This window comes from Phycodurus eques, chromosome 11, assembly GCF_024500275.1.
Source record: "Phycodurus eques isolate BA_2022a chromosome 11, UOR_Pequ_1.1, whole genome shotgun sequence".
Classification (NCBI taxonomy): Eukaryota; Metazoa; Chordata; class Actinopteri; order Syngnathiformes; family Syngnathidae; genus Phycodurus; species Phycodurus eques.
The window spans coordinates 28,624,879-28,648,393 of NC_084535.1; the positions used below are offsets into that span (position 1 = coordinate 28,624,879).

General features: G+C 45.0%; 1 protein-coding gene across 7 annotated transcripts in view; it reads left to right on the forward strand.

Moving 5' to 3' along the window:
* Positions 1-23,515, forward strand: part of zswim8 (zinc finger, SWIM-type containing 8) — a 160,590-nt gene that overhangs the window by 71,432 nt on the left and 65,643 nt on the right. For all 7 annotated transcript variants that reach the window (XR_009769510.1, XM_061691079.1, XM_061691080.1 and 4 more), the window contains 3 exons: positions 2,998-3,199; positions 13,637-13,812; positions 17,431-18,658. Coding sequence is in view for 6 of the 7 variants with exons in the window: in XM_061691079.1 (XP_061547063.1) it covers positions 2,998-3,199; positions 13,637-13,812; positions 17,431-18,658 (1,606 nt within the window). In the remaining variant the exon portion in view is untranslated. The remainder of the gene's footprint in view (positions 1-2,997; positions 3,200-13,636; positions 13,813-17,430; positions 18,659-23,515) is intronic.

Sequence of the window (23,515 nt, forward strand, 5' to 3'; positions counted from 1 at the left end):
AAGTATACCCACACCTGCTCGGCGTCTCTCACCGTGGGCAACTCCAGAGTGGAAGAGAGTCCAACCCCTCTTGAGAGGACTGGTACCAGAGCCCAAGCTGTGCGTGGAGGCGAGTCCGACTATATCTCGTCGGAACTTCTTGACCTCACACACCAGCACGGGCTCCTTCCCTGCCAGAGAGGTGACATTCCACGTCCCTAGAGTTAGCTTCTGTAGCCGGGGATCGGATCGCCACGGTCCCCGCCTTCGACTACCGCCCAGCTCGCATTGCACCCGACCCCTATGGCCCCTCCCTCAGGTGGTGAGCCCATGGGAAGGGGGACCCACTTTACCCTTTCGGGCTGTGCCCGGCCGGGCCCCATGGATGCAGGCCCGGCCACCAGGCGCTCGCCTTCGAGCCCCACCTCCAGGCCTGGCTCCAGAGGGGGCCCCGGTGACCCACGTCCGGGCAAGGGAAAACGTAATCCAATAATTTTCCTCATCATAGGGGTCTTTGAGCCGTGCTTTGTCTGGTCCCTCACCTAGGACCTGTTTGCCATGGGTGATCCTGCCAGGGGCGTGAAGCCCCAGACAACTTAGCTCCTAGGATCATTGGGACACACAAACCCCTCCATCACGATAAGGTGACGGCTCAAGGAGGGCTCTTTATGGTTCTGTTTTGTTTAATAATGCTTTTCTAAAATGCTTGAAAGTTTAATTTGAATGCCATTAAAATAAAAGTATGTGTTTCGCTTGGCCCGTCATGTTTTCTTTAAATTTTACCCATCTAACAAATTCTGCCTGTCTAATCAAACATATGAGTACAACTGTGTGTTTTCTCATTTACTCAATAAAAGTAGGGCTGCGAATTTCAAAATAAGAGCAAGTGAATAAAAATAAAATATTGTGTTCCAGTAAAGTGTTTAAATTCTAAATAATTATTTGAAAAAAACTAACAAAATACAGATCTTTTGATCATATCATGCAGTGTAAAAATGCATTATACAGGAAGTCCTCGACTTACGAACGAGTTCCGTTCCTACGCTGGCGACGTAACACGATTTTCCGCGTAAGTCGGATTTCACCGTTTAAAGTCGAAACGTTTAAAGTCGAAAAATTTACGGCGAAATACTTCTGTTACGGGTATTGTCCCACGTGATTGTGACAGCAAGCTCAGTGTGTGTGGGTATGTGCGTCGATGTGTGAGTGAGACGGGACTGCGCAGGCGTCGTCCGGTGGGACTGTGAAGGAAACAGGAGTGCGCGGAGGTGTACGAGTGTGTACAGTGGCAAGTGTAGTGACGGCGACCGGATAAGAGGAGCGATTAGCGGAGGACCCGTTGACGTCGAATGTGCAGAGGAGCTAATAAAGCCATTAAAGCAGCAAATCGGTGCTTTGTGCCTTTATTGTTGCCGCCACCCAGCTCAGCTGTGCAACAAGAGAAGGGAGTTAACCCCGAGGAGGACAGCCTCGGCACTGGAGAAAGTGTCTCCCGACCACAGTCAGGTGACCGTAGCATTAAAGGTTAACACTTCGTATAAAGAAACTAAAATACATTAAAATAAAAAAAATAAGATGCTGTACTTACCATTACTGCTGAGTGTGAAAAAAGGAGGGCGAAAAAGGCAAAGATACTCCCGCCGCACAAACACAGACAAGCACTATGCACTAGCTAAGCAGAAACACTATGGTGCTGGGACAAAATGGCGGACGAGGCACGGGCGTCATAAAGTCGGAAATGGACTTCCTGTCCATACATGGGTAGAAGGTTTTCCAGAATTTTGAGTTCAAATTTGGGGGTGCGTATTATACATGGGTGTGCATTATTCACGAGAAATTATGGTAACTTAAATTAATGTAGAGGCAGGTGTGCGACTACTATTGGCAATATAGTGTTGGTCCGTCAATTTCGAACATTTAGCAGCCTCAATCTCAAGAGATTTTAGCTTTTTGGTCCGTTGTTTATCTGTGCCACGTGGAGGTTTTTTCTTCATGCCCGTTTTATCCTGGCTTGTGAGAAAAGTTAGCAAACAGTTTGCCAGTCCAGCCCATGAGGTTCCGCCCCAGCCTGGCCTGTGTAGTGATATACAGCACTGTCAGGGCTCCCTGAGCCTGTCAGCCCATGATTCATTGACAATGCCAAACAATGGACCAATAGTGTGTCAATGGCCCCTGGCCACGCACTGCTTGTCCTCCATCGCCAATGATGAGTGTCTGGCAGGCCGATTAGGAGGGGACGTTTGTCAAAATAATAATTAAAACCGTAACAGACCTGACCGGCCCACATCGGGATGACGGTCCACCGGGACGATGCCTGGTATGCCAGATGGCCAGTCCACCCCTGAATGTAGCCTACAAGTATGTGCCGCACACACTCATTTCTACTTTCAATTACGGCCTAAAAACTCAATGATGTTTGACCTTTTGGGATGTTAACAGTTGCTATGAGTTTAACGTAACATACGAAACCGGCACGGCATGTCAATACCCATCCGGAAAAGCTACATTTGATGACATCTGTGGGGTCCTCGTGAGGATTCGCGCAGCTACAGTCAATCTTTTTGTTTCGTTTGCTACTCGATGAGCCCCTTCGCCCATTAGCTGACAAGTTTTAGTCAAAGATATCCACTATTAAGCTCATACGGGCCAAAATTCCAAAGTGTTCTCCTCTAAGCTGACCCCCTAAAAATTACCATGACATTTCTGTGTCACTACTAACACTCATAAAAAAAATAAAAAATGCAAATTTAACATTCTTCATCAGAACAGCAGTGGGCAGTAGAATAGGGTATGTCCATCAATTGTTTTGTTTTTTCATGAATTCCTTTGTTCTGGAGGATTTTGGAGGTTTGAAGTTCTCGTTCAGGTTTTGTGGGGCAGTTGCTCCCAGTCACGTCCGTCCTTGTCTCACTTGTCATTGCTCTTATAGTCACCATATAACAAGTTTTGATTGTGGTCCTTGTTTACTTTGTTTTTAATTGTGTGTGTGTGTGTGTGTGTGTGTGTGTGTGTTCACAGTGATGTGAATTCCATGTATCTGTCATCCACTGAGCCACCAGCTGCTGCTGAATGGGCCTGTCTGCTAAGACCTTTAAGAGGCCGAGAGCCAGAGGGCATTTGGAACCTTCTATCGATTGTCAGGGAGATGTTCAAGAGACGAGACAGCAATGCGGCCCCACTCCTGGAGATCCTCACTGAGCAGTGTCTGACATATGAACAGGTTAATCTTTGAATTGCTATTTTTTATTTATACCTCATGTATAAATACACACACACACACACACACACACACACACACACAGCATATGTAGGGCAGGTCTTAAACCATGAGTCTACGGACGGAGAATGAATATGCTTCCTGCGTTCCTGCTAATCTTTGTGTGTCACAGACGCGGGATGCACATCAAACACACAGACACACATATATATATATATATATGTAAAAAGTTGGAACATTTTTCTTGTTTATTTTTACATAATTTTGACTTCCAGCTCATAAAACCCACAAAATCAGGAATTAACAAAATTAAAATACTGTGAAGAAATCAGCCCAAATTTTGCAGGCCGTAAATTCTTTAAACTGAGTGTCACACACTAATCATCTATTAAACTCAATGCACCTACACAGGTTTCCCCAGGTGTCATTAAGTTGCTTCAGTTTGGTTCAGTTGTCTCAGTTGGGTTCGATATGGGGAAGACTGCAGACTTCACAACTGAACAGAAGACCATCATTGATACCCTCCATAGGATGGGTAAGCCATAAGTGAGCTATGGGTAAGCTCATAGCTAAGGAGGCTGACTGTTCACATGGTGCTGTGTCCAAGCATATCAATGGAAAGTCTAGTGGAAGGAGAACATGTGGCAGGAGAAGATGCACCAGCAAAAGACATGACCGTGGGCTTCAGCGGATTATCAAACAGAGAAAATTCAAGAATCTAGCAGAGATTCAGGAAGAGTAGAATGAAGCGGGAGTCACAGCTTCAAAAAACACCACATTCAGACTCATCCGGGAGATGGGCTACAACTGTCGGGTTCCTCGGGTCAAGCCACTTCTGAGCCTGAGCTAAAGTAGGAAGCGTCTCAACTGGGCCAAGGAGAAGAAGGACTGGACAGGCCAGTGGTCCAAGGTCCTTTTTTCCGATGAAAGTGTGCCTTTCATTTAGGGATCAAAGTCCAAGGGTTTGGAGGAAAACTGGTGAAAAACAGAACCCAAGCTGCTTGAGGTCCAGTGTGAAATATCCACAGTCCGTCATGATTTGGGGTGCAATGTCCGGCGCAGTTGTTGGTAAACTCTGCTTTCTTAAATCCAAGGTCACCGCCTACCAGAATGTTTTCGAGGACTTCATGATTCCTTCTGCTGAGGATCTGTATGGAGATGCAGATTTCATGTTCCAGCAGGACCTGGCCCCTGTCCATACCACCAGAAGCACCAAAACCTGGTTTGATGCCCATGCCATCACAGTGCTTGACTGGCCAGCAACCTCGCCGGATCGAAACCTCATTGAGAATCTATGGGGTATTATCAAGAAGAAAATTCGGGGCACCAGATCCAAAAACAAAGAGGAACCGACAGCAAGCATCAAGGAAATCTGGGCTTCCATAACTCCAAGGCAATGCCACAGGCTGATTGGCTCAATGTCATGGCGCATCGAGGAAGTGATTCAAGCAAAGGGATTCCCAACCTAGTATTGAAGATTAACATATCGTTTTGAAAGTACCGTATTTTTACCTAATTACCTATTTTTTTTTTTTTTTTACAAAAACTGAGAATCGTGATTTCTTCACAGTATTAAAATTTTTTGATTTCGTGGGTTTTATGAGTTGGAAGCCCGAATTACGTAAAAATAAATAAATAAATGAAGTTGTTTCAATTGTGAGCCCTGAATCTATAATTTATGGAAGTTTAACTTTTTGAAAATAAACTTGAACATGATATTAATTTTATTTTATTTTTTTAAAGTGTCTCTCTCTCTCTCTCTCTCTCTCTCTCTCTCTCTCTCTCTCTCACGTTTTTATCCAAACCAAGATACGCTACAATTGTTTGACTTTGTATTTTTCGAATAAATTGTTTAACTTTTCATCTGGCCTAATAATTGAAGTATCACCTCGACCAGAATAAAAGAATAGCGCAATAGAGGGTTGTACGGTTGGCAGGTTCAACCCGGACCCCGGCTTTTCTTTTTTCTCTAACCTCTAGCACAACGCTCCGCCTAAATTTAACACCCATACCCAACCACGTCGGGACACTTTTTGCTTGCACTCAGTTTGATCATCAAAAAGATGCTCAGATGGATCGAGCATCATGAATTCCTTATCCTATGCTTACAAACTAGTGCTCATTTTTCTCGCGTGACACTCTTCTATCCAATGATATTGTCTACTTTGGTATTTGGACATTTTTAGTCAGATTGCAATATTATTTTCCATTGTTTTAAATTATATTGTTATTATATAATCCTCTCTCTCTCTCTCTCTCTCTCTCTCTCTCTCTCTATATATATATATATATATTGTAGCGTATATTGGTTTTGGATAAAAAGTAATTGATTTGGGTAAAGGAATACGAACCCCTGTTGTTTACTTCAGGTTTAGCTCGATTTACATTCAATGTTATAATTATGTTTGTCTTGTAAAGGGGAACCACGTCTCTTTTTATATTCATCAACGTGAGGAAAAGTGCCGAAAACCTCGAATCAATCTCTCTCTTCTGGAAGGTTTGCTACATGGACGATGTTCTAGATTACAGCGGTTTATTGTTGCACTCACACACAAAAACGACACAGGACGTGCAATTTCATAGAAAATGTAATGATGTCTACGGGGGAAAACTACAGGGAAACAATGCAGAGGGACTGGACTAAAGAGAGGGACTGGACTAAAGAACAAAGTGCAGGCTGAATGATTGACCTCTTGATGTGAGGGTGGAATGAGCATGCGCAGTGACAATGCGAGCTGTGACTGTTATCATAACCTAATTATGCACCAATTTGTACTGAGGAAACAACACATTGCGTTACGTAGAACACAACTTAGGCAGGCTGGTGGATCTTCCTGATGGATGGGCAGGGGCGTCAAGCAAGTATAGATTGGAAGAGGAAGGAGAAAAAAGGAAAAACAGAAAAAGCAAGGGTAGGGTGGCCGAAGCGCCTTGGTGTCGGTTGTTCGTCACGGCCTCCGAGAAAGATTGCGCCGCAATTCCTTCCTGAAGGTTCTTTCATATGTAAAGTGCCCCACAAACACAAAAGTGTAGTTTTCGAGGCGTGGGCACAGTGCTTCTGCGGTCCGCGCTTGTCGGCGCGGCGAGGAAGGTTTAGTGCATCTCTGCTACCTCGTGATGAGAGGCGGGGCTCCCTGGCTGTGCACCAATGTCTTCAGTAAAATGGAGTAAAAAGAGGCCCAGAACAAAGGGGGCGTCGGCCTTTTATGCACAGGAGAAAGGGGCAGGCCCAGGGACAAAGAGGAAGACAGACCGCGCCTCTTCGTATTAATTTTAATCCTAGGATTATTTGTGGATTTAAACCCAGTGGAAATAAGAGATTAAAGCATTCATTCCCAGCTTCTGCATTGTCACACATACACCCTGGTTAATCTCTGCAATGGCTAGATTCAGCTCGATGGTGGGTCGAGGCGACGTCTCCTTGGAAGGTAGCACAGGTTGGCAGGTACACACAACAATGCAGTTAGCAAAGTACAACAATAGTGCATAATATTCCCCCTTTCAGCCATAACAGTTGTCTATGACAACTTCTTTCTCAAGGTGTGCCTATATGTTAATATAGATGTCCTTGTAGGTATAGATGTGTGTGGAAAGACATATATATATACTGTATATATACAGTATCTTGGGATGGTGGTGAGCACAGTAATTCGGGGCCAGGGAGAAGCTAATACAAAGGGTAAACACTATGTGTAGAGTCCTCGGAAAAAAACAACAGGAGGAGAACTCTACAAGGTTCTGAAGAAAGGAGAAGAGAAAACTAGCTTCAACTTAGCACACGGGGAATGACCGTTAGTTGTAGAACCCAATGCAGAAATCAAGGAGAGGGAAGGTGGTAATTAGAGGTTCTATCCATCCATCCATCCATCCATCCATTTTCTACCGCTTATCAGAGGTCGGGTCGCGGGGGCAGTAGCTTTAGCAGGGACGCCCAAACTTCCCTCTCCCCAGCCACTTCCTCCAGCTCTTCCGAGGGGATCCCGAGGCGTTCCCAGGCCAGCCGAGAGACATAGTCTCTTCAGCGTTTCCTGGGTCGTCCCCGGGGTCTCCTCCCAGTGGGACGTGCCCGACTGAGGACCATGGTCTCAGATTTGGAGATGCTGATTCTCATCCCAGCTGCTTCACACTCGGCTGCGAACCGCTCCAGTGAGAATTGGAGATCACGGCTTGATGAAGCCAACAGGACCACATTATCTGCAAAAAACAGAGATGCGATTCTGAGGCCACCAAACTGGACCCCCTCTTTGCCTCGGCTGCGCCTAGAAATTCTGTCCATAAAAGTTATGAACAGAATCGTTGACAAAGGGAAGCCTTGCCGGAATCCAACCCTCACCGGCAATGAGTCCGACTTACTGCCGGCAATGCATACCAAGTTCTGACACCCGTCGTACAGGGACCGAACAGCCCGTATCGGGGTTCGGTACCCCATACTCCTGAAGCACTCCCCACAAGACTCCCCGAGAGACACGATCGAACGCCTTCTCCAAGTCCACAAAACACATTTAGACTGGTTGGGCGAACTCCCATGCACCCTCGAGGACACTGCCAAGGGTGTAGAGCTGGTCCACTGTTCCGCGGCCAGGACGAAAATCACTCTGTTCCTCCTGAATCTGAGATTCGACTTCCCGACGGACCCTCCTCTCCAGCACCCCTGAATAGACCTTACCAGGGAGACTGAGGAGTGTGATCCCCCTGTAGTTGGAACACACCCTCCGGTCCACCTTCTTAAAAAGTGGGACACCACCCCAGTCTGCAGAGGCACTGTCCCCGATGTCAACCAGGACAGCCCACAACATCCAGAACCTTTAGGAACTCCAGGCGAATCTCATCCATGCCCGGGGCCTTGCCACCAAGGAGGTTTTTAACCACCTCGGTGACGTCAACCCCAGAGATAGGCTAGCCCGTCTCAGAGAACCCAGACTCTGCTTCCTCATGGGAAGGCATGACGGTGGAGTTGAGGAGGTGTTCTCCCCACCGACTCACAACATCCCGAGTCGAGGTCAGCAGCGCCCCATCCCCACTATACACAGTGTTGGTGGTGCACTGCTTCCCCCTCCTGAGACGCCGGATGGTGGACCAGAATTTCCTCGAAGCCGTCCGGAAGTCTTTGTCCATGGCCTCACCGAACCCCTCCCGTGCCCGAGTTTTTGCTTATCATAACCCAATTATGCACCAATTTGTACTGAGGAAGCAACACGTTGCACTCACGTTAAGTAAAACACAATTTAGGCAGGCTGGTCGATCTTCCCAATGGATGGGCAGGGAAGTCAAGCAGGTAGATTGGAAGAGGAAGGAGAAAAAAAGGAAAAACTGAGAAAAAGCAAGGGTAGGGTGGAGGAAGACAGACCCCGCCTTTTCGTATTAATTCACCCTAGGATTATTTGTGGTTTTAAACCCAGTGGAAAGAGATTAATTAATTCATTCCCATCTTCTGCATTGTCACACACACACACACACACCCTGGTTAATCTATGCAAGGAGTGTTTAAATTTTATGTGGTGGCTGAGAACACTTATTTGTGGTGTAACATTTGTGTTGTGTGAGGTAAAACATCTCATTGGATTCAGTTGACAAAAAGATTTGACATCAGAGCTGTGGAAAAGTTAGTGACATTGGTGTCAAACACAGTGGGTACGGAAAGTATTCAGACACCCTTAACATTTTCACTCTGTTATATTGCAGCCATTTACTAAAATAATTTTTCCTTCCCCCCCCCCCCCCCCCCCCCCCCCAAATGTACACACAGCACCCCATAATGACAGAAAAAACGGAATTGTTGAAATGTGTGCAGATTTATTAAAAAAGTAAAACTGAAATATCACACAGCCATAAGTATTCAGACCGGCTGGACCATTCAAAAACGGAGTTGTTCTGAAGCCACTCCTTCGTTATTTTAGCCGTGTGCTTAGGGTCATTGTCTTGTTGGAAGGTGAACCTTCGGCCCAGTCTGAGGTCCTGAGGACTCTGGAGAAGGTTTTCGTCCAGGATATCCCTGTACTTGCCACATTCATCTTTCCTTCGATTGGAACCAGTCGTCCTGTCCCTGCAGCTGAAAAACACCCCCACAGCCTGATGCTGTCACCACCATGCTTCACTGTTGGGACTGTATTGGACAGGTGATGACAGTGCCTAGTTTTCTCCACACATAGCGCTTAGAATTAAGGCCAAAAAGTTATATTTTGGTGTCATCAGACCAGAGAATCTTATTTCTCACCATCTTGTGCGAAGTACCATCCTGTTTCAAATGCTCCACCATCATCCCAGTCACCAAGAAACCTACAATCTTGGGTCTGAATGACTACAGGCTTGTCGCCCTGACATCTCTGGTCATGAACTCCTTTGAACGCCTCGTGCTGGACCACTTCAAGAGCGTCACAGGTCCCCTGCTGGACCCCCTGGAGTTTTCCTACCGACCAAACAGGTCTGCGGATGATGCAGTCAACATGGGACTGCACTTCATCCTCGAACACCTCGACGGCGCGGGGACCAATGCGAGGATCCTGTTAGTGGACATCAGGCCTGCGTTCAACACCATCATTCCCGAGCTCCTCTCCTCCAAGGGTCTCGCCTGCCAACTGCCAGTGGATTTACATCTTCCTGACAGGCAGGACACAGCAGGTGAGGCTGGGGGACACCACCTCATCTACACGCACCACCAGCACAGGGGCGCCCCAAGGTTGTGTCCTCTCTCAGCTACTCTTCTCTCGAACGTTCTCCACCTCAACGCACCCGGCTGTCAAATTGCTGAAGTTTGCGGACGACACCACAGTCATTGGCCTCATCAAAGACGGTGACGAGTCTGCGTATCGACAGGAATTGGAGCGGCTGGAGCTGTGGTGCACTTCACTTGTAGGTGACCAAATAAACATCATAATTTGCGAATAAATTCTTTAAAAATCAGACAATATGATTTTCTGGATTTTTTTCCCCCCGCATTTTGTCTCTATGTGAGGTATACCTATGGTGAAAATTACAGGTGGGAGAACTTGCACAAATGGTTGCTAAATACGTTTTCCCCCACTGTGTGTGCGTGCGTGCGTGTATATTGAACGAGTTCAATGAACGAAAGTTCATGAACGATTTTATATTTTGGGCGAATGTGAACTCAACTTAGTTCCTTTCTGCCTGATGCATTATTGAGAACATTCTGGCATCTCTGAACAGTTTTTCAACGACAGTTAATTTTCATTGAAGAGTGCCAGGTTTTGTAGGGACTTCCAGGAGAAAACCTAAACCACACCTAAATATGAGCCTTCATATGTCGGGGGGTTAAACGTCGTATTTGGCAACGGATTTGGTGCGGCCGCAGCCACCATTCATGTTTACATTAGGCAGGCATGCCACAGCTGCACTGGTACGTTCAGAGACACTGTGTAAATGGGAGTGAATGTGTTCTTTGGTTGTTTTGTAATTGAGTACATAATTGGAAAAACAGATTACTCGGAAAATATTTTTGTTTTTTAGAATTCTTTAGTTAAAACCCTGTAATCATGACATTTCAATATTAAATTTGTTTTGAAATATAAGAAAAGGGAAGATAAAATATTTTGTTAGCTGCTCGGAAGCTGCTTTTGATGGTTTCCTGTCAGCGACGTATTGAAAAGAGGAAAAAAAAGAACTACGTACTCGTTCATTTTTGGACCGGTGAACTTAGTTCAAAATGTAAAAATATGAACTTAAGTCGTTCATTTATAGAACAGTGAACTGAACTTTGAACGAGTTGGCGTAGAAAACGAAGGTTCCCAACACTGCATATACACACTTGGACAACATTGTTGGTATCTCTGCTTTTATGAAAGAAAAACCCACAGTGGTCACCGAAATAACTTGAAACTGACGAAAGTAATAATAAATAAGAATTTAATGAAAATTATGGACTGAAAATAAGACATTGTGGTGAAACAAAATTATTTTAAACAAATTCATGAAACTTTAAATTGGCCGACAAACTGATTACAAGTTTGAAGCCCACTGTAATGCTAATTAGATGGCACACCTTTTTTGAACATGTCCATATGGTCAAATTATTTTTAGTCTTTTCTAGGGGTACCATCATTTTTGTCATGGCCTGTTTCATGAGTTTGTTTTTTAAAAATAATTCTGTTAAACCACAATTCAAAAGCAGTGTCTGATTTTCACTGGTTATTTTTTAGATTTACTATTGTCAGATTCAATTTATTTCTGTGATCACTGTGGGTTTTTGTTTCATGAATTCAAACTCATTTAATCCCAGCCATTTTTCAAAAACGAAACCCCGTTCTTTGGTAAGTAGCGGTAGAACATAGGTAAATTATACCAACATTCTAAATTGTATGATGCCGTTCTGCCATCTCGGGTCCGTTTTTATGGGCATTAAAATTGCTCTCAGGCCTAATCCTTTGGTGAGGAGTGACGTCAGCCCTCTCTGAAGCCTGTGGCGCAAAAAAAAACGTAAAAGACGTAAAACTACGTCTTTGGGATTAAATGGGTTGTTAACAGAGGGGTATTAAGTTTATCCACATGTGGATACTTCTGCACATTAGCTCTGTGAACATTTTTCACATGACCGCTTAGGAAATGTTTTCCCAAACCCCTTGTTGTATTTGTGGCTTTGCGTGGATTCGCTGCACAGATACTTTGATAGCTGCGCGACCTGCTGATGGGTGTCGTTAACTTCGCAAGAGTGCAAAACGGCACTGGGGATTTCATCAGAACTATAAAGGAGGCAAATGCGGCAACATGGATGCAAAGCTGGTGCAAAAAGTGCAGATGAAGAAAAAGTCCACGCCCTCCTGTCAGGCTATCATTATGGGAAGCTCGGCACCCTGATGACAACGTAGTGCAGTGTCTTATGCCTGACTGAGACATGGCTTCATGCAGACTACTTCACCAAAGCCAATCAGCCGTTACCCGTCTTCAGAACAGTGCAGGTGGAAAGACATGCCACTCGGACCTGAGGAATTCAGACGCGGGTCACTCGCAGCTCCAACTCCTTACGCTTTTTTTGTCTACCTGCATTGTTACGTTTGACTTTTACCTTTGTTTTCACTTTTTTAAGACTATGTTGAACTTTTAAGAGTGGAATAGACCCGTTGTTGAAACGACTAGTTTTAGCTGCACCACTGCTTAGACACAGACGAGACTCTTCGGCCACCTGGCTGTCCCACCGTCTTCGCCTACAAAGCGCCAGTCGAATAAATGTGAGTATGGACCCGTGGACCTCTTGCATCGTTCTCCGAGAGAGGCTTTCCCTGCTAGAGGGACCAGTCCGCCAACTACAGTCTCTTGTCTCTGGCCCCTTTGCTGGTGAGATGTAATGATGATCTGTTTAGCAGATTATTCTCGCTTAACCGGTGGCTCGCTAGCTTTTGTACCAAACATGGTACATCATCCTTTTGGGGCAACCTGCACCTGATGAGGAAGGACGGCTTTCAACCCTAACGGGGTAGGCGCCATCACTCTTTCTCGAAACATTAGAGCAGGCCGAGAAACTGGTGATTAGTGAACCTGTTAGAACGCAGTGGAGTCTGTAAGGTTAAGGCGAACTAGTGCTATACTGGACTCGAACAACACAGTTCTTCATGTAGAACAGAGCGTCATACTATACATTCTGATCCACTACCCACTAATGCATTGCATATGCGTTCTCCTGAGGTAGTACTGTGTGATAGTTAAAGCATATTAACTCTGTTGATTTTACCGACGAGAAGTCAACAAATAACTGCCAGATCCCTACAGTATTAGTCTCTTGCCACGCCTACAGTCCCTCGAAATACAAGACGGGGGGTATGGACGACGCAGTCTTACGTATGTTATAACTACGAATACTCTGGGGGCAAATAGTACCAACCAACCCACTTTAATGAAAATCGCTCTTATAAATATGAGATCATTTTCCTCGAAAGCTTTGCAAGTCAGTGATCTTATCAGACAATAATCTTAACATGATTGGTCTTTGCAAGATTTGGTTAAAGCCAAATGAGTTTTACCACTTCATGAAGCATCTCCTCCACACTTTGTGAGTTCACATGACGCATTGTATAGGAAGGGCGGGGGCATCGCCCTTACCTCTGAATCTGCTCTCAACCTGAGCTCTTGCTCTAACGACGACTGTCAAACATTTGAGGTTCATGTTATGCAGTGTACAACACCACACAGGGACATGTTGTGTCACGTGGTATAATTAACGAATTAATGCATTCTTGTCAAACAAAATGTTAGAGAGTAAGGTCACGCACGATCATCCCAGAACATGTCAGGGCAACATCTATCATTAACATTAAATCTCTCTGTTTGTGCTCATAAAAAGTAGCAAGTCACGATCTTCTTCCCATGTCAACACGCTTAACAATAAGCCCAAAGACTGTGCATGCGAGCGTGGATGGTGTCTGCGGGAAAACGAGGAGAGGAGAGGGTGGGTATTTGAAAGCATAGCAAAGCGTTGTTTGTGTTTATTTTCAGATCATCAGCTGGTGGTATAGTGTTCGAACGTCTGCATCCCACAGCAGTGCCAGTGGACACGCCGGACGGAGCAACGGTCAATCGGAGGTAGCAGCTCATGCCTGTGCCAGCATGTGTGATGAAATGGTGACACTGTGGAAGCTAGCAGTGCTAGACCCAACTATGAGCCCCTGCAGGTCAGATTTTTGACATCAACATGTCATTTGATTTGATTCTAAAAGAATTGCTTCCTCAATCAAATCAAGATATTCAGCTCACGATATCTGTGGTCCAAGTTGAAATTGAAGAGACGCTTTTTTTTTTTCCATTGACAAATACAGATGATTCGGAATGATGTGTCAATCAAGATTAAGAGTCAAATGCCAGGTTTTCACGATATAAAAAATGAAGTCTTCAACTGTAGCCATTATGTGTATGGAGTGTTAGGAATATTACTTTGGAAATGTTTGGTTTATTACAATTACAAGTTACTTGTTTAAAAATGTAATAGTAGTGTTATTTCAATTAACTTTCTTAAAATAATATAGCTAATTACATTTGGATTACTTTTCTGAATTTTGAATTAAAACATCAACAGGCCCCTTGGATGTTTCTTTGAAAAATGTTTGAAAACCATAGATCATTTTGGAATAGAGCGCTGAACACAAACCATTTTGGACAAAGGCCAGGTTTTCACAATATAAAAAATGAGAAAAAAAATATTGAAGTCTTCACTGTTGCCATTGTGTATGCAGTGTTGTGAAGATTACAACCCCAATTCCAATGAAGTTGGGACGTTGTGTTGTTAAACATAAATAAAAACAGAATACAATGATTTGAAAATCATGTTCGACCTATATTTTCAATAAACGTTTGGGAACTGAGGACACTAATTGTTGAAGCTTTGGAGGTGGAATTCTTTCCCATTCTTGCTCGATGTACTTGCTCGATGTAATATTGTTCTTGCCTTGGCGCAATACATTTCTAGTACCGAAAGCTTTTTTGTTAGATTTTCTTTTCTCTTTTCTGCTATTATTTTTGCCTTCTCTCATTGTCTCTTGCACCCCGCCTCCTCCTCCTCCTTGTTCCTCTGAGGGAGGGACGTTCACCTCAAGGCATTGTTGCCCTCTACAGGGTGCCAATCGTCATTGCAGTTATCCAGAGGCTCGACGATCACGCATAAACTGCACAAGTCCCTCCCCCACCCATCTCCGTTAAAAAACGCCATTGACGCCTTGATATAGCATTGGCAGGGAATACATGGATTATGAATGACCTCTTTGGACGACATTTGCAGGGAATGAGTTAAGAGAGGCTCCTCTGTCCTCCACTCGTTACCTGTAAAAATGGCACCTGTTTGAGCTCGTTATCAGAATAAAAGACACCTGTCCACAACCTCAAACAGTCACACTCCAAACTGACCAAAGAGCTGTCAAAGGACAACAGAAACGTAATTGTAGACCTGCACCAGGCTGGGAAAACTGTATCTGCAATCGGTCAGCAGCTTGGTGTGAAGAAATCAAGTGTGGGAGCAATTATTAGAAAATGGAAGACATACAAGACCAGTGATAATCTCCCTCGATCTGGGGCTCCACGCAAGATCTCACCCCGTGGGGTGAAAATGATAAGAACGGTGAGCAAAAATCCTAAAACCATACGGGGGACCTAGTAAATGACCTGCAGAGAGCTGGGACCAAAGTAACGAAGGCTACCATCAGTAATACCCTACGCCGCCAGGGACTCAAATCCTGCAGTGCCAGATGTGCCCCCCTGCTTAACAGTACATGTCCAGGCCCGTCTGAAGTTTGCTCGAGAGCATTATGATGATTCAGAAGAGGATTGGGACAATGTCATGTGGTCAGATGAAACCAAAATAGAACCTTTTGGTAAAAACTCAACTTGTTGTGTTTGGAGGAGAAAGAATGCTGAGTTGCATCCAAAGAACACCATACCTACTGTGAAGCATGGTGGTGGAAACATCATGCTTTGAGGCTGTTTTTCTGCAAAGGGACCAGGACGACTGATCCGTGTAAAGGAAAGACTGAATGGGGGCATGTATTGTGAGATTTTGAGTGAAAACCTCCTTCCATCAGCAAGGGCATTGAAGATGAAACGTGGCTGGGTCTTTCAGCATGACAATGATCCCAAACACACCGCCCGGGAAACAAAGGAATGGCTTCGTAAGAAGCATTTCAAGATCCTGAAGTGACCTAGCCAGTCTCCAGATCTCACCCCCGTAGAACATCTTTGGAGGGAGTTGAAAGTCTGTGTTTTCCAGCAACAGCCCCAAAACATCACTGTTCTAGAGGAGATCTGCAAGGAGGAATGGGCCAAAATACTAGCAACAGTGTGTGAAAACCTTGTGAAGACTGACGAAAAACGTTTGAGCTGTCATTGCCAAAAAAGGGTATGTAACAAAGTATTGAGATGAACTTTTGTTATTGACCAAATACTTATTTTCCACTTTAATTTCCGAATAAATTGTCCGGGCAAGGGTAACCTGAGTCCATAAATTATTTTCTTCATACGGGGTCTTTGAGCCGTGCTTTGTCTGGTCCCTCACCTAGGACTTGTTTGCCATGGGTGACCCTGCCAGGGGCATAAAGCCCCAGACAACTTAGCTCCTAGGATCATTGGGACACACAAACCCCTCCACCACGATAAGGTGACGGCTCAAGGAGGGGCTCAAGTTGAACAGCATGATTCTCTTTTTTGCCTCCAACATGCATATTTGTTGTGCATTCACAACAACACTGCGCTACGCTCTCTCCATGGATTAAGGTCGCACTCATACTGTATATCATTATTTAACAGAGGGTGCCCCGTGTGTGTGTGCGCGCACGAGCGGGGTCTGGTACACTTGACCCGTGGCCCGGGTGGCCGCAGCTTCTCCGTGTTATTCAGCTAGTCAATCGAGTATTAATATATTTACTAGTAAAAGAGTGCGGGTACTTGACTGGCCTGCCTGCAATCCAGACCTGTCTCCCATTGAAAATGCGTGGCGCATTATGAAGCGTAAAATACGACGACGGAGACCCCGGACTGTTGAACGGCTGAAGCTGTACATCGAGCAAGAATGGGAAAGAATTCCACCTCCAAAGCTTCAACAATTAGTGTCCCCAGATCCCAAACATTTCTTGAATGTTGTTAAGAGAAAAGGTGACAAACACAGTGGGAAACATGACCCTGTCCCAGCTTTTTTGGAATGTGTTGCAGCCATAAAATTCGCAGTTAATAATTATTTGCTAAAAACAATAAAGTTGATCAGTTTGCACATGAAATATCTTGTCTTTGTAGTGTATTCAATTAAATATAGGTGAACATGATTTGCAAATCATTGTATTCTGTTTGTATTTATGTTTAACACAACATCCCAACTTCATTGGAATTGGCTTCGTTATCAACCTTTATTCCAAAAAATGAACTTCCTTGTTTGTAGAGGACGATGCTTTACATTTTCAATTCATGTGACGTAAAAGGCAATGTGCAAAAATAAATTCTTTCATATCCACTTTGTTACTCTCCACAACAAAAGCCTGTTTTCTTGGCCTTTTTGGCAACCAACTGCAATTTTTCCAACAGTTGAGGTTAATACTGTTTGTTGGAGAGTGATGCAACACGAATTAGATAGGCAGCATTCCTTTGAGTCTGTTACAAGTCAATATTCTGTATCTGTTTGAGGTTAATGTTAACTCTAGGCCATAGATCACCACAACAAATGTAATATTTTTGTCTAATTCCTATCAATCTATTCAAGATGAAGTTAACTTTTAACAAAATTGCGTTTAAAACACAGATTGTGTCCTCTCTTCTAGGCGTCTTGAACTGGCAAGTCACCTGAAGCACTGGCACCTTAAAGTTCTCGAGATAGTGAAGCGTGGGCAACATCGCAAGTCCCTGGACAAGCTTTTCCAGGGCTTTAAACCTGCTGTGGAGGCCTGTTATTTCAACTGGCAGATGGCCTACCCTCTGGAAGGCATCACATACTGCAGTGTTGAAAAGAAGACCGCCACCTTCTACTGGCCGAGGGGAATGCAGCAACAAAGAGCAGTAAGAGCTTTTGCAGGAGGTATGGGGGAAACTCCTGAACCAGGAGGAGCAGATTGTAAAGCAACAGGAAGTGGTCAATCATTTCAGGAAGAAGTTGTAGTGAGGCCAAAGGAGACAATGTTAACCAAAAAGAAGGCCTTTTCAGTGAATGGAGGCGGAACTATGTTGGTTCGTCTGGGAGGGGGTCTCTCACTGTCTCTGGAAGATGGAGGAGGGAAGTGTTTCTACAAAGGGCCAGGTAGTGCCTCTGGGGGGAAGCTGAAACTGATCAAGGGCTTTGGGAAGGGGGGGATTTTAGGAGGATGCAAAAATATCAATTCCAAGCGGAGAGCCAGCAGTGAAGATAGCTCTCTGGAGCCAGACCTCGCTGAACTCAGCCTAGATGATGGCTATAATCTGGCTTTGGGGGCTGAGGCAAGCAACACATTTGAATTTCTTCCCCCGGCACCAGAGATGTTTCCCATCCTGAGTCCACTGCTTCACGAGTCATGCAGTAATGCATGCAGCGGTAGTAGGAGCAAGACATTGGATAATAAACAAATTAGCCAAGCCGTGGATGGCTGTCATGCTGTCGAGACTGTGCCACCCAACATCGTTTTCAAAGAGACAGACATGGTTGTGATTGATGCTTCAAGGAGATTCGAGGGTCAGCAGGCACAGGAGGTGGACTCAGAAGAGAACAAAGATGTGGATTCAACTAACAGTGACCAGCCGTTTGCCAGTTCATGCAATAATTCATTTTCTACCAAGCTTCCCGAAACAAGTGCTGGTATAGCAGCAGACAATAGAACACCCACTGTGTTGGGAATTGCTCAACAAGAAGCAGAAGCAGCAAATGCAATCGGAGTAGTTATGTGCGAAGATGACTATCAGGTTTACTACCTGAGCCCTGCTTCGGAAGAGGGAGCTGATCGACAGCTGGTTGACAACTACCAAGAGGAGCCGGACATCTTTGCAGGGATCAAACCTTTGGAGCAGGAGGGACGCATGGAGGTGAGTTGAGATATGTTGTTTACGAGAGACGATGAAAGTATTCTTAGTCTTCATTTTTTGACATGGATTGAACGGATTGTTCATTTTATGTATACAATATCGTCAAGTGTTTTTTTAAGTATGATTTATTTCCAAATTTGACATTTTTAACACCATTACAGATATACAGCAGTATACATTCAACAATGTAAAGGCAAAAACAGAACAGCAGCAGCATTATCAACAAAGTGAGAAAAAAACAAAACAATAAAAACAAATAAAATGAATATAAATAAATGTAAATGATTTTTTTTTTTTTTTACAAAAAAAAACCCAACACTTTTATTAATCACAGTAACAATGTAGGTCGGAAGTGAAAGATTCGGGGGTAGCACCACAAATAAAGCCACTAAAGGTGACGGATTAAATTAGACAGAGATAATTGCCGAAAGCAAAAGGAACACCGAGTTCCAAAACTGGGACTGGTCCAAAACATATGAGTGAGATCAGTTGTCCCTTGATGACATCATCACAAGTCCGATCTCATCCAGGGAAGGTGCGTGCCTGCTTGCTCCTCAACCAGTGGACTCTGTGTCCCACCACCTTGCATTCTATCACCCGTCCGTCTCTTGCTTCAGATTGAAGAGGAGTGGATCCTTTTCAAAATCAACTGCCAGGTGTGTGTATCTATGTCCAGGTTAAGTGTCGGAGCCCAAGTCATACGTCAGGCACTTGTCACAGAATGGCTGGATATAATTTGAAGATGCTGCCCTTGGAATACAGGTTGATTTTAAGTATATAATCTAAGCTAGTTGGAGATGAAAATTTCGGAAAGCCAGGAAAGTGCTTCTGGGCAACGTCCCTGACTTGCAAAAACCTGTAAAATTGCTTTTGTCAAGGCCAAATTTGTCGGTCAACTGGTCAAAAGACGCAAACGTCCCGTTAACTCATTTAGTGCCAGCCGTTTTCACAAAAGAAAACCCCATGGGTGCCAGCCATTTTTGAGGATTTTGAGCGACTTTTAAAGGTTTACAGAATATTTTCTTCAATGATTATATTCATACAAAATCTACCAAATTAAAGGATGAACTCTCTTCTTTCAGCAGCAAAACAAGCTAGATCCTGCCCTTTTCCGTTCTTTAGTTATGTGCAGTGAAACATAGATACATTTTCGGGTTTGTTTTGTGAAAAGCAGCATTTATGCAACAGTAACTTCGATGCTTGGATATTTTTTTTGCTTTTTGTCACGTTAGGTGTTTTCATTGTATATTCCAGCTAAAACAACATTTAGGAATCACCTTTGATTGCAAAATAATCACGTATTTAGCTAGATAATGTCCTGTGAGTGACGCGAACTCACCGGATATCACATCAGTCATGACGCTTCGTGTTGTTTCCTGGCTGTTGACATGGCGACCGTGATCCTCGTCATACGAGATCTCAATTATAACACATTTCTGACACAAACACACAATTGTGATAATGGTGTAAAAATGCTTCAGCTCTTCCAACTTCCAGCCTGCCCACGCCGCTCAACAGCGCATGTCAGGCTTACAGTGCTGTGTTTCAAATCTAAAAATGGTGCATCGCTTCCCTCTTCTGGCGGTTTCGCTATTAGGCGGCTTTTAAATCTTTGTGGGGAGGTACATCGAAGTGTCCTAGTTATTTGTTTGGTCCTGGGGCTTCATGAAGCTTGGCTGACTTGGCACCGTCAAGCTGTAGCGGCGTGCAGAGTCGATCCCGCCAGTCAGAAGTGGTTTCCTTGGGCATGACGAAACCTGGTGTCCTCGTAGCCCATAGTACAAACATACGTCGGTTGCGTTCCTGGACGCTGAGTCGTCGAGCAAAGCAATAAGGTCCTCCAAACCTGTCGTTTCGTCACGAGCTGCCAGTTCATCTTTAACTACGGGGTTCACCCCGCGCCAAAAAATGCCGCAAAGAACCAAGTCATCAAAGCCGCTCTCCGCAGCCAGAATACGGAAGGAAATAGAGTAGTCTGTCACTGTCAGAGAGTCTTGAGAAAAACCCAGTAAGCGACTGCAAGCCTCTTTACCCTTAATGGGATGGTCAAAGACGTTCCTCATCTCCTCAACAAAAATAGAAAATGAGGAACACATCTCAGGACGCAGATCGCTAGTTGCCATGGTCCATGTCGCTGCCTTGTCTGGAAGCAGACTCATAACAAACGCTACTCGGGAATGATCAGTATGGAAGTGATTGCTGATCAAAAACCAAGGAACATTGGTGGAGGAATTGTCCGCATGATCCAAAATCTCCAGAATAACGTGGTGGGTGGGGGATATTTGGCTCGCAGGTGTTTACAGAAATAGCAGGTGGCGTGTGTGTGGGAACGCATTTAGCCGAATCTGTAACATGGCAAGAAGGAGAGTGCAAACCTGGTCAAGCCGTGAGTCAAGTGAACTACTTGTTAGTGAGCGCATTGATAGCAGACATAATCTCCCGGAGTGAGCGATCATGTTGGCTAACCAATTCCCTTTGGCTAGACAAAGTCTCTAAAACATGCTCAGCGCTAGAGAGATCATGCTCAGCGCTAGAGAGGTCCATAATGGCTGAAACATTCTGTTACGGCTGCGTCAAACCCAATACATTTGGACCCCAAAGCAAAACAACAGAAGATGCATGTTTACAGACTTTATTCAACAAAGGGAGCACGCTGACGTGAAAAGATGACTATAAACAGAAAGTGACGTGACAGAAGCGCAACGTGAAAAAAAACAACTAGCGGACCAGCACTTAAATAATGACGGTGGACGGAGAGCCACAGGAGGAAAACAATGCTAGGAGAACAAACTCTAACCTACACAAGGAAGAGAAACAAGAACAGAAAAACACAGTAGTACTTACTAGAAAAATAGCAGACGAACAGACCTACTGGCAGGACGGAATGCGTGAGAATGTAACCAAGCTGGCAAGGTAATGGCAACAAGCGAAGTACAATTTCTCTGCATTTTCCTCCTGCGTCTACCATGCTTAAATGCACTGCTGATGACAAATCACCAGCAGGTGCTTCGCGAGAGACTCGGCCCACCGACCTGCACCCAGGGACTGCAACACAACAGAAAATTGCACACAGGAAACAAGAAAACAAAACAGGATATGACAACACCATGTTCAAGCATAAGGGTGTCCACATGTGCACTTGGCACCAGGACACCCTAGGTCACAGTTCGATGATCGACTTTGTGGTCGTGTCATCGGCCCCATGTCTTGGACACTCGGGTGAAGAGAGGGGAGGACCTATCAACTGATCACCACCTGGTGGTGAGTTGGTTCCGATGGTGGAGAAGATGCCGGTCCGACGTGGCAGGCCCAAACGCATTGTGAGGGTCTGCTGGGAACGTCTGGTAGAATCCCCTGTCAGAAGGAGTTTCAACTCCCACCTCCGACAGAACTTTTCTCATGTCATCATGTCATGAGATACGCCCGGAGTTCCTAAAGGCTCTGGATGTTGTGGGGCTGTCCTGGTTGACACGCCTCTGCAACATCACATGGACATCGAGGACAGTGCCTCGGGATTGCCAGACTGGGGTGGTGGTGCCCCTTTTTAAGAAGGGGGACCGGAGGGTGTGTCCCAACTACAGGGGGATGACACTCCTCAGCCTCCCTAGTAAGGTCTATTCAGGGGTGCTGGAGAGGAGGGTCCGTCGGGAAGTCGAATCTCAGATTCAGGAGGAGCAGTGCGGTTTTTGTCCTGGCCGTGGAACAGTGGACCAGCTCTACACCCTCAGCAGGGTCCTCGAAGGGTGCATGGGAGTTCGCCCAACCAGTCTACATGTGTTTTGTGGACTTGGAGAAGGCGTTCGACCGTGTCCCTCGGGGGGTCCTGTGGGGGGTGCTTTGGGAGTATGGGGTACCGAACCCCCTGCTATGGGCTGTTCGGTCCCTGTACGACCGGAGTCAGAGTTTTGTCCGCATATCCGGCAGTAAGTCGGACTCGTTTCCGGTGAGGGTTGGACGCCGCCAAGGCTGCCCTTTGTCACCGATTTTGTCTAAGACCTTCCACTTTTTCCCCCTGATAAAGTCCTCTGTTGTGTTGGCAGTGTGTTTTGGGTCATTGTCTTGTTGCATGATGAAGCTTCTCCCGATTAGTTTGGATGCATTTTTTTGTAAATTGCCAGACAAAATTGTTTTGTCGACTTCAGAATTCATTCTGCAGCTCATTAGTTACATCATCAATGAAGACTAATGAGACTGGTCCAGAAGCAGCCATGCAAGCCCAAGCCATGACATTACCACCACCATGCTTCGCAAATGAGCTTGTGTGTTTTGAATCATAAGCAGATCCTTTCTTTCTCCATACTTTGGCCTTTCCATCACTTTGGAAGAGGTTAATCTTGGGCTCATCAATACATAAAACTTTGTTCCAAAGCTTTTGTGGCTCATCTCTGTACATTTTTGCAAAATCCAATCTGGCCTTCCGATTCTTTTTGTCGATGAGTGCTTTGCATCTTGTGGTATGGCCTGTATATTTCTTCTTTCGAAGTCTTCGAACAGTCGATTGTGATACCTTTACCCCTCCCCTGTGGAGGTTGGCATTGATGTCACTGACTTGTCTTTGGATGTTTCTTCACACCTCTCACAATGTTTCTGTCATCAACTGCTGTTTAGATACCCTTGGCCGACCTGTTCAATGTCTGTTGCCCAGTACACCAGTTTCTTTCTTTTCAGGACATTCCAAATTGTTGTATTGGCTATACCCAATGCTTCTGCAATAGCTCTGATCGTTTTTCCCTCTTCTCTCAGCTTCAAAATGGTTTGGTTTTCTCCCATAAACAGCTCTCTGGTCTTGCCGTTTTCACCGGTGAAACCCAAAGCCTAAAACAAGCACTGTCTAAAAGGCAACACCTGAGCAACTAG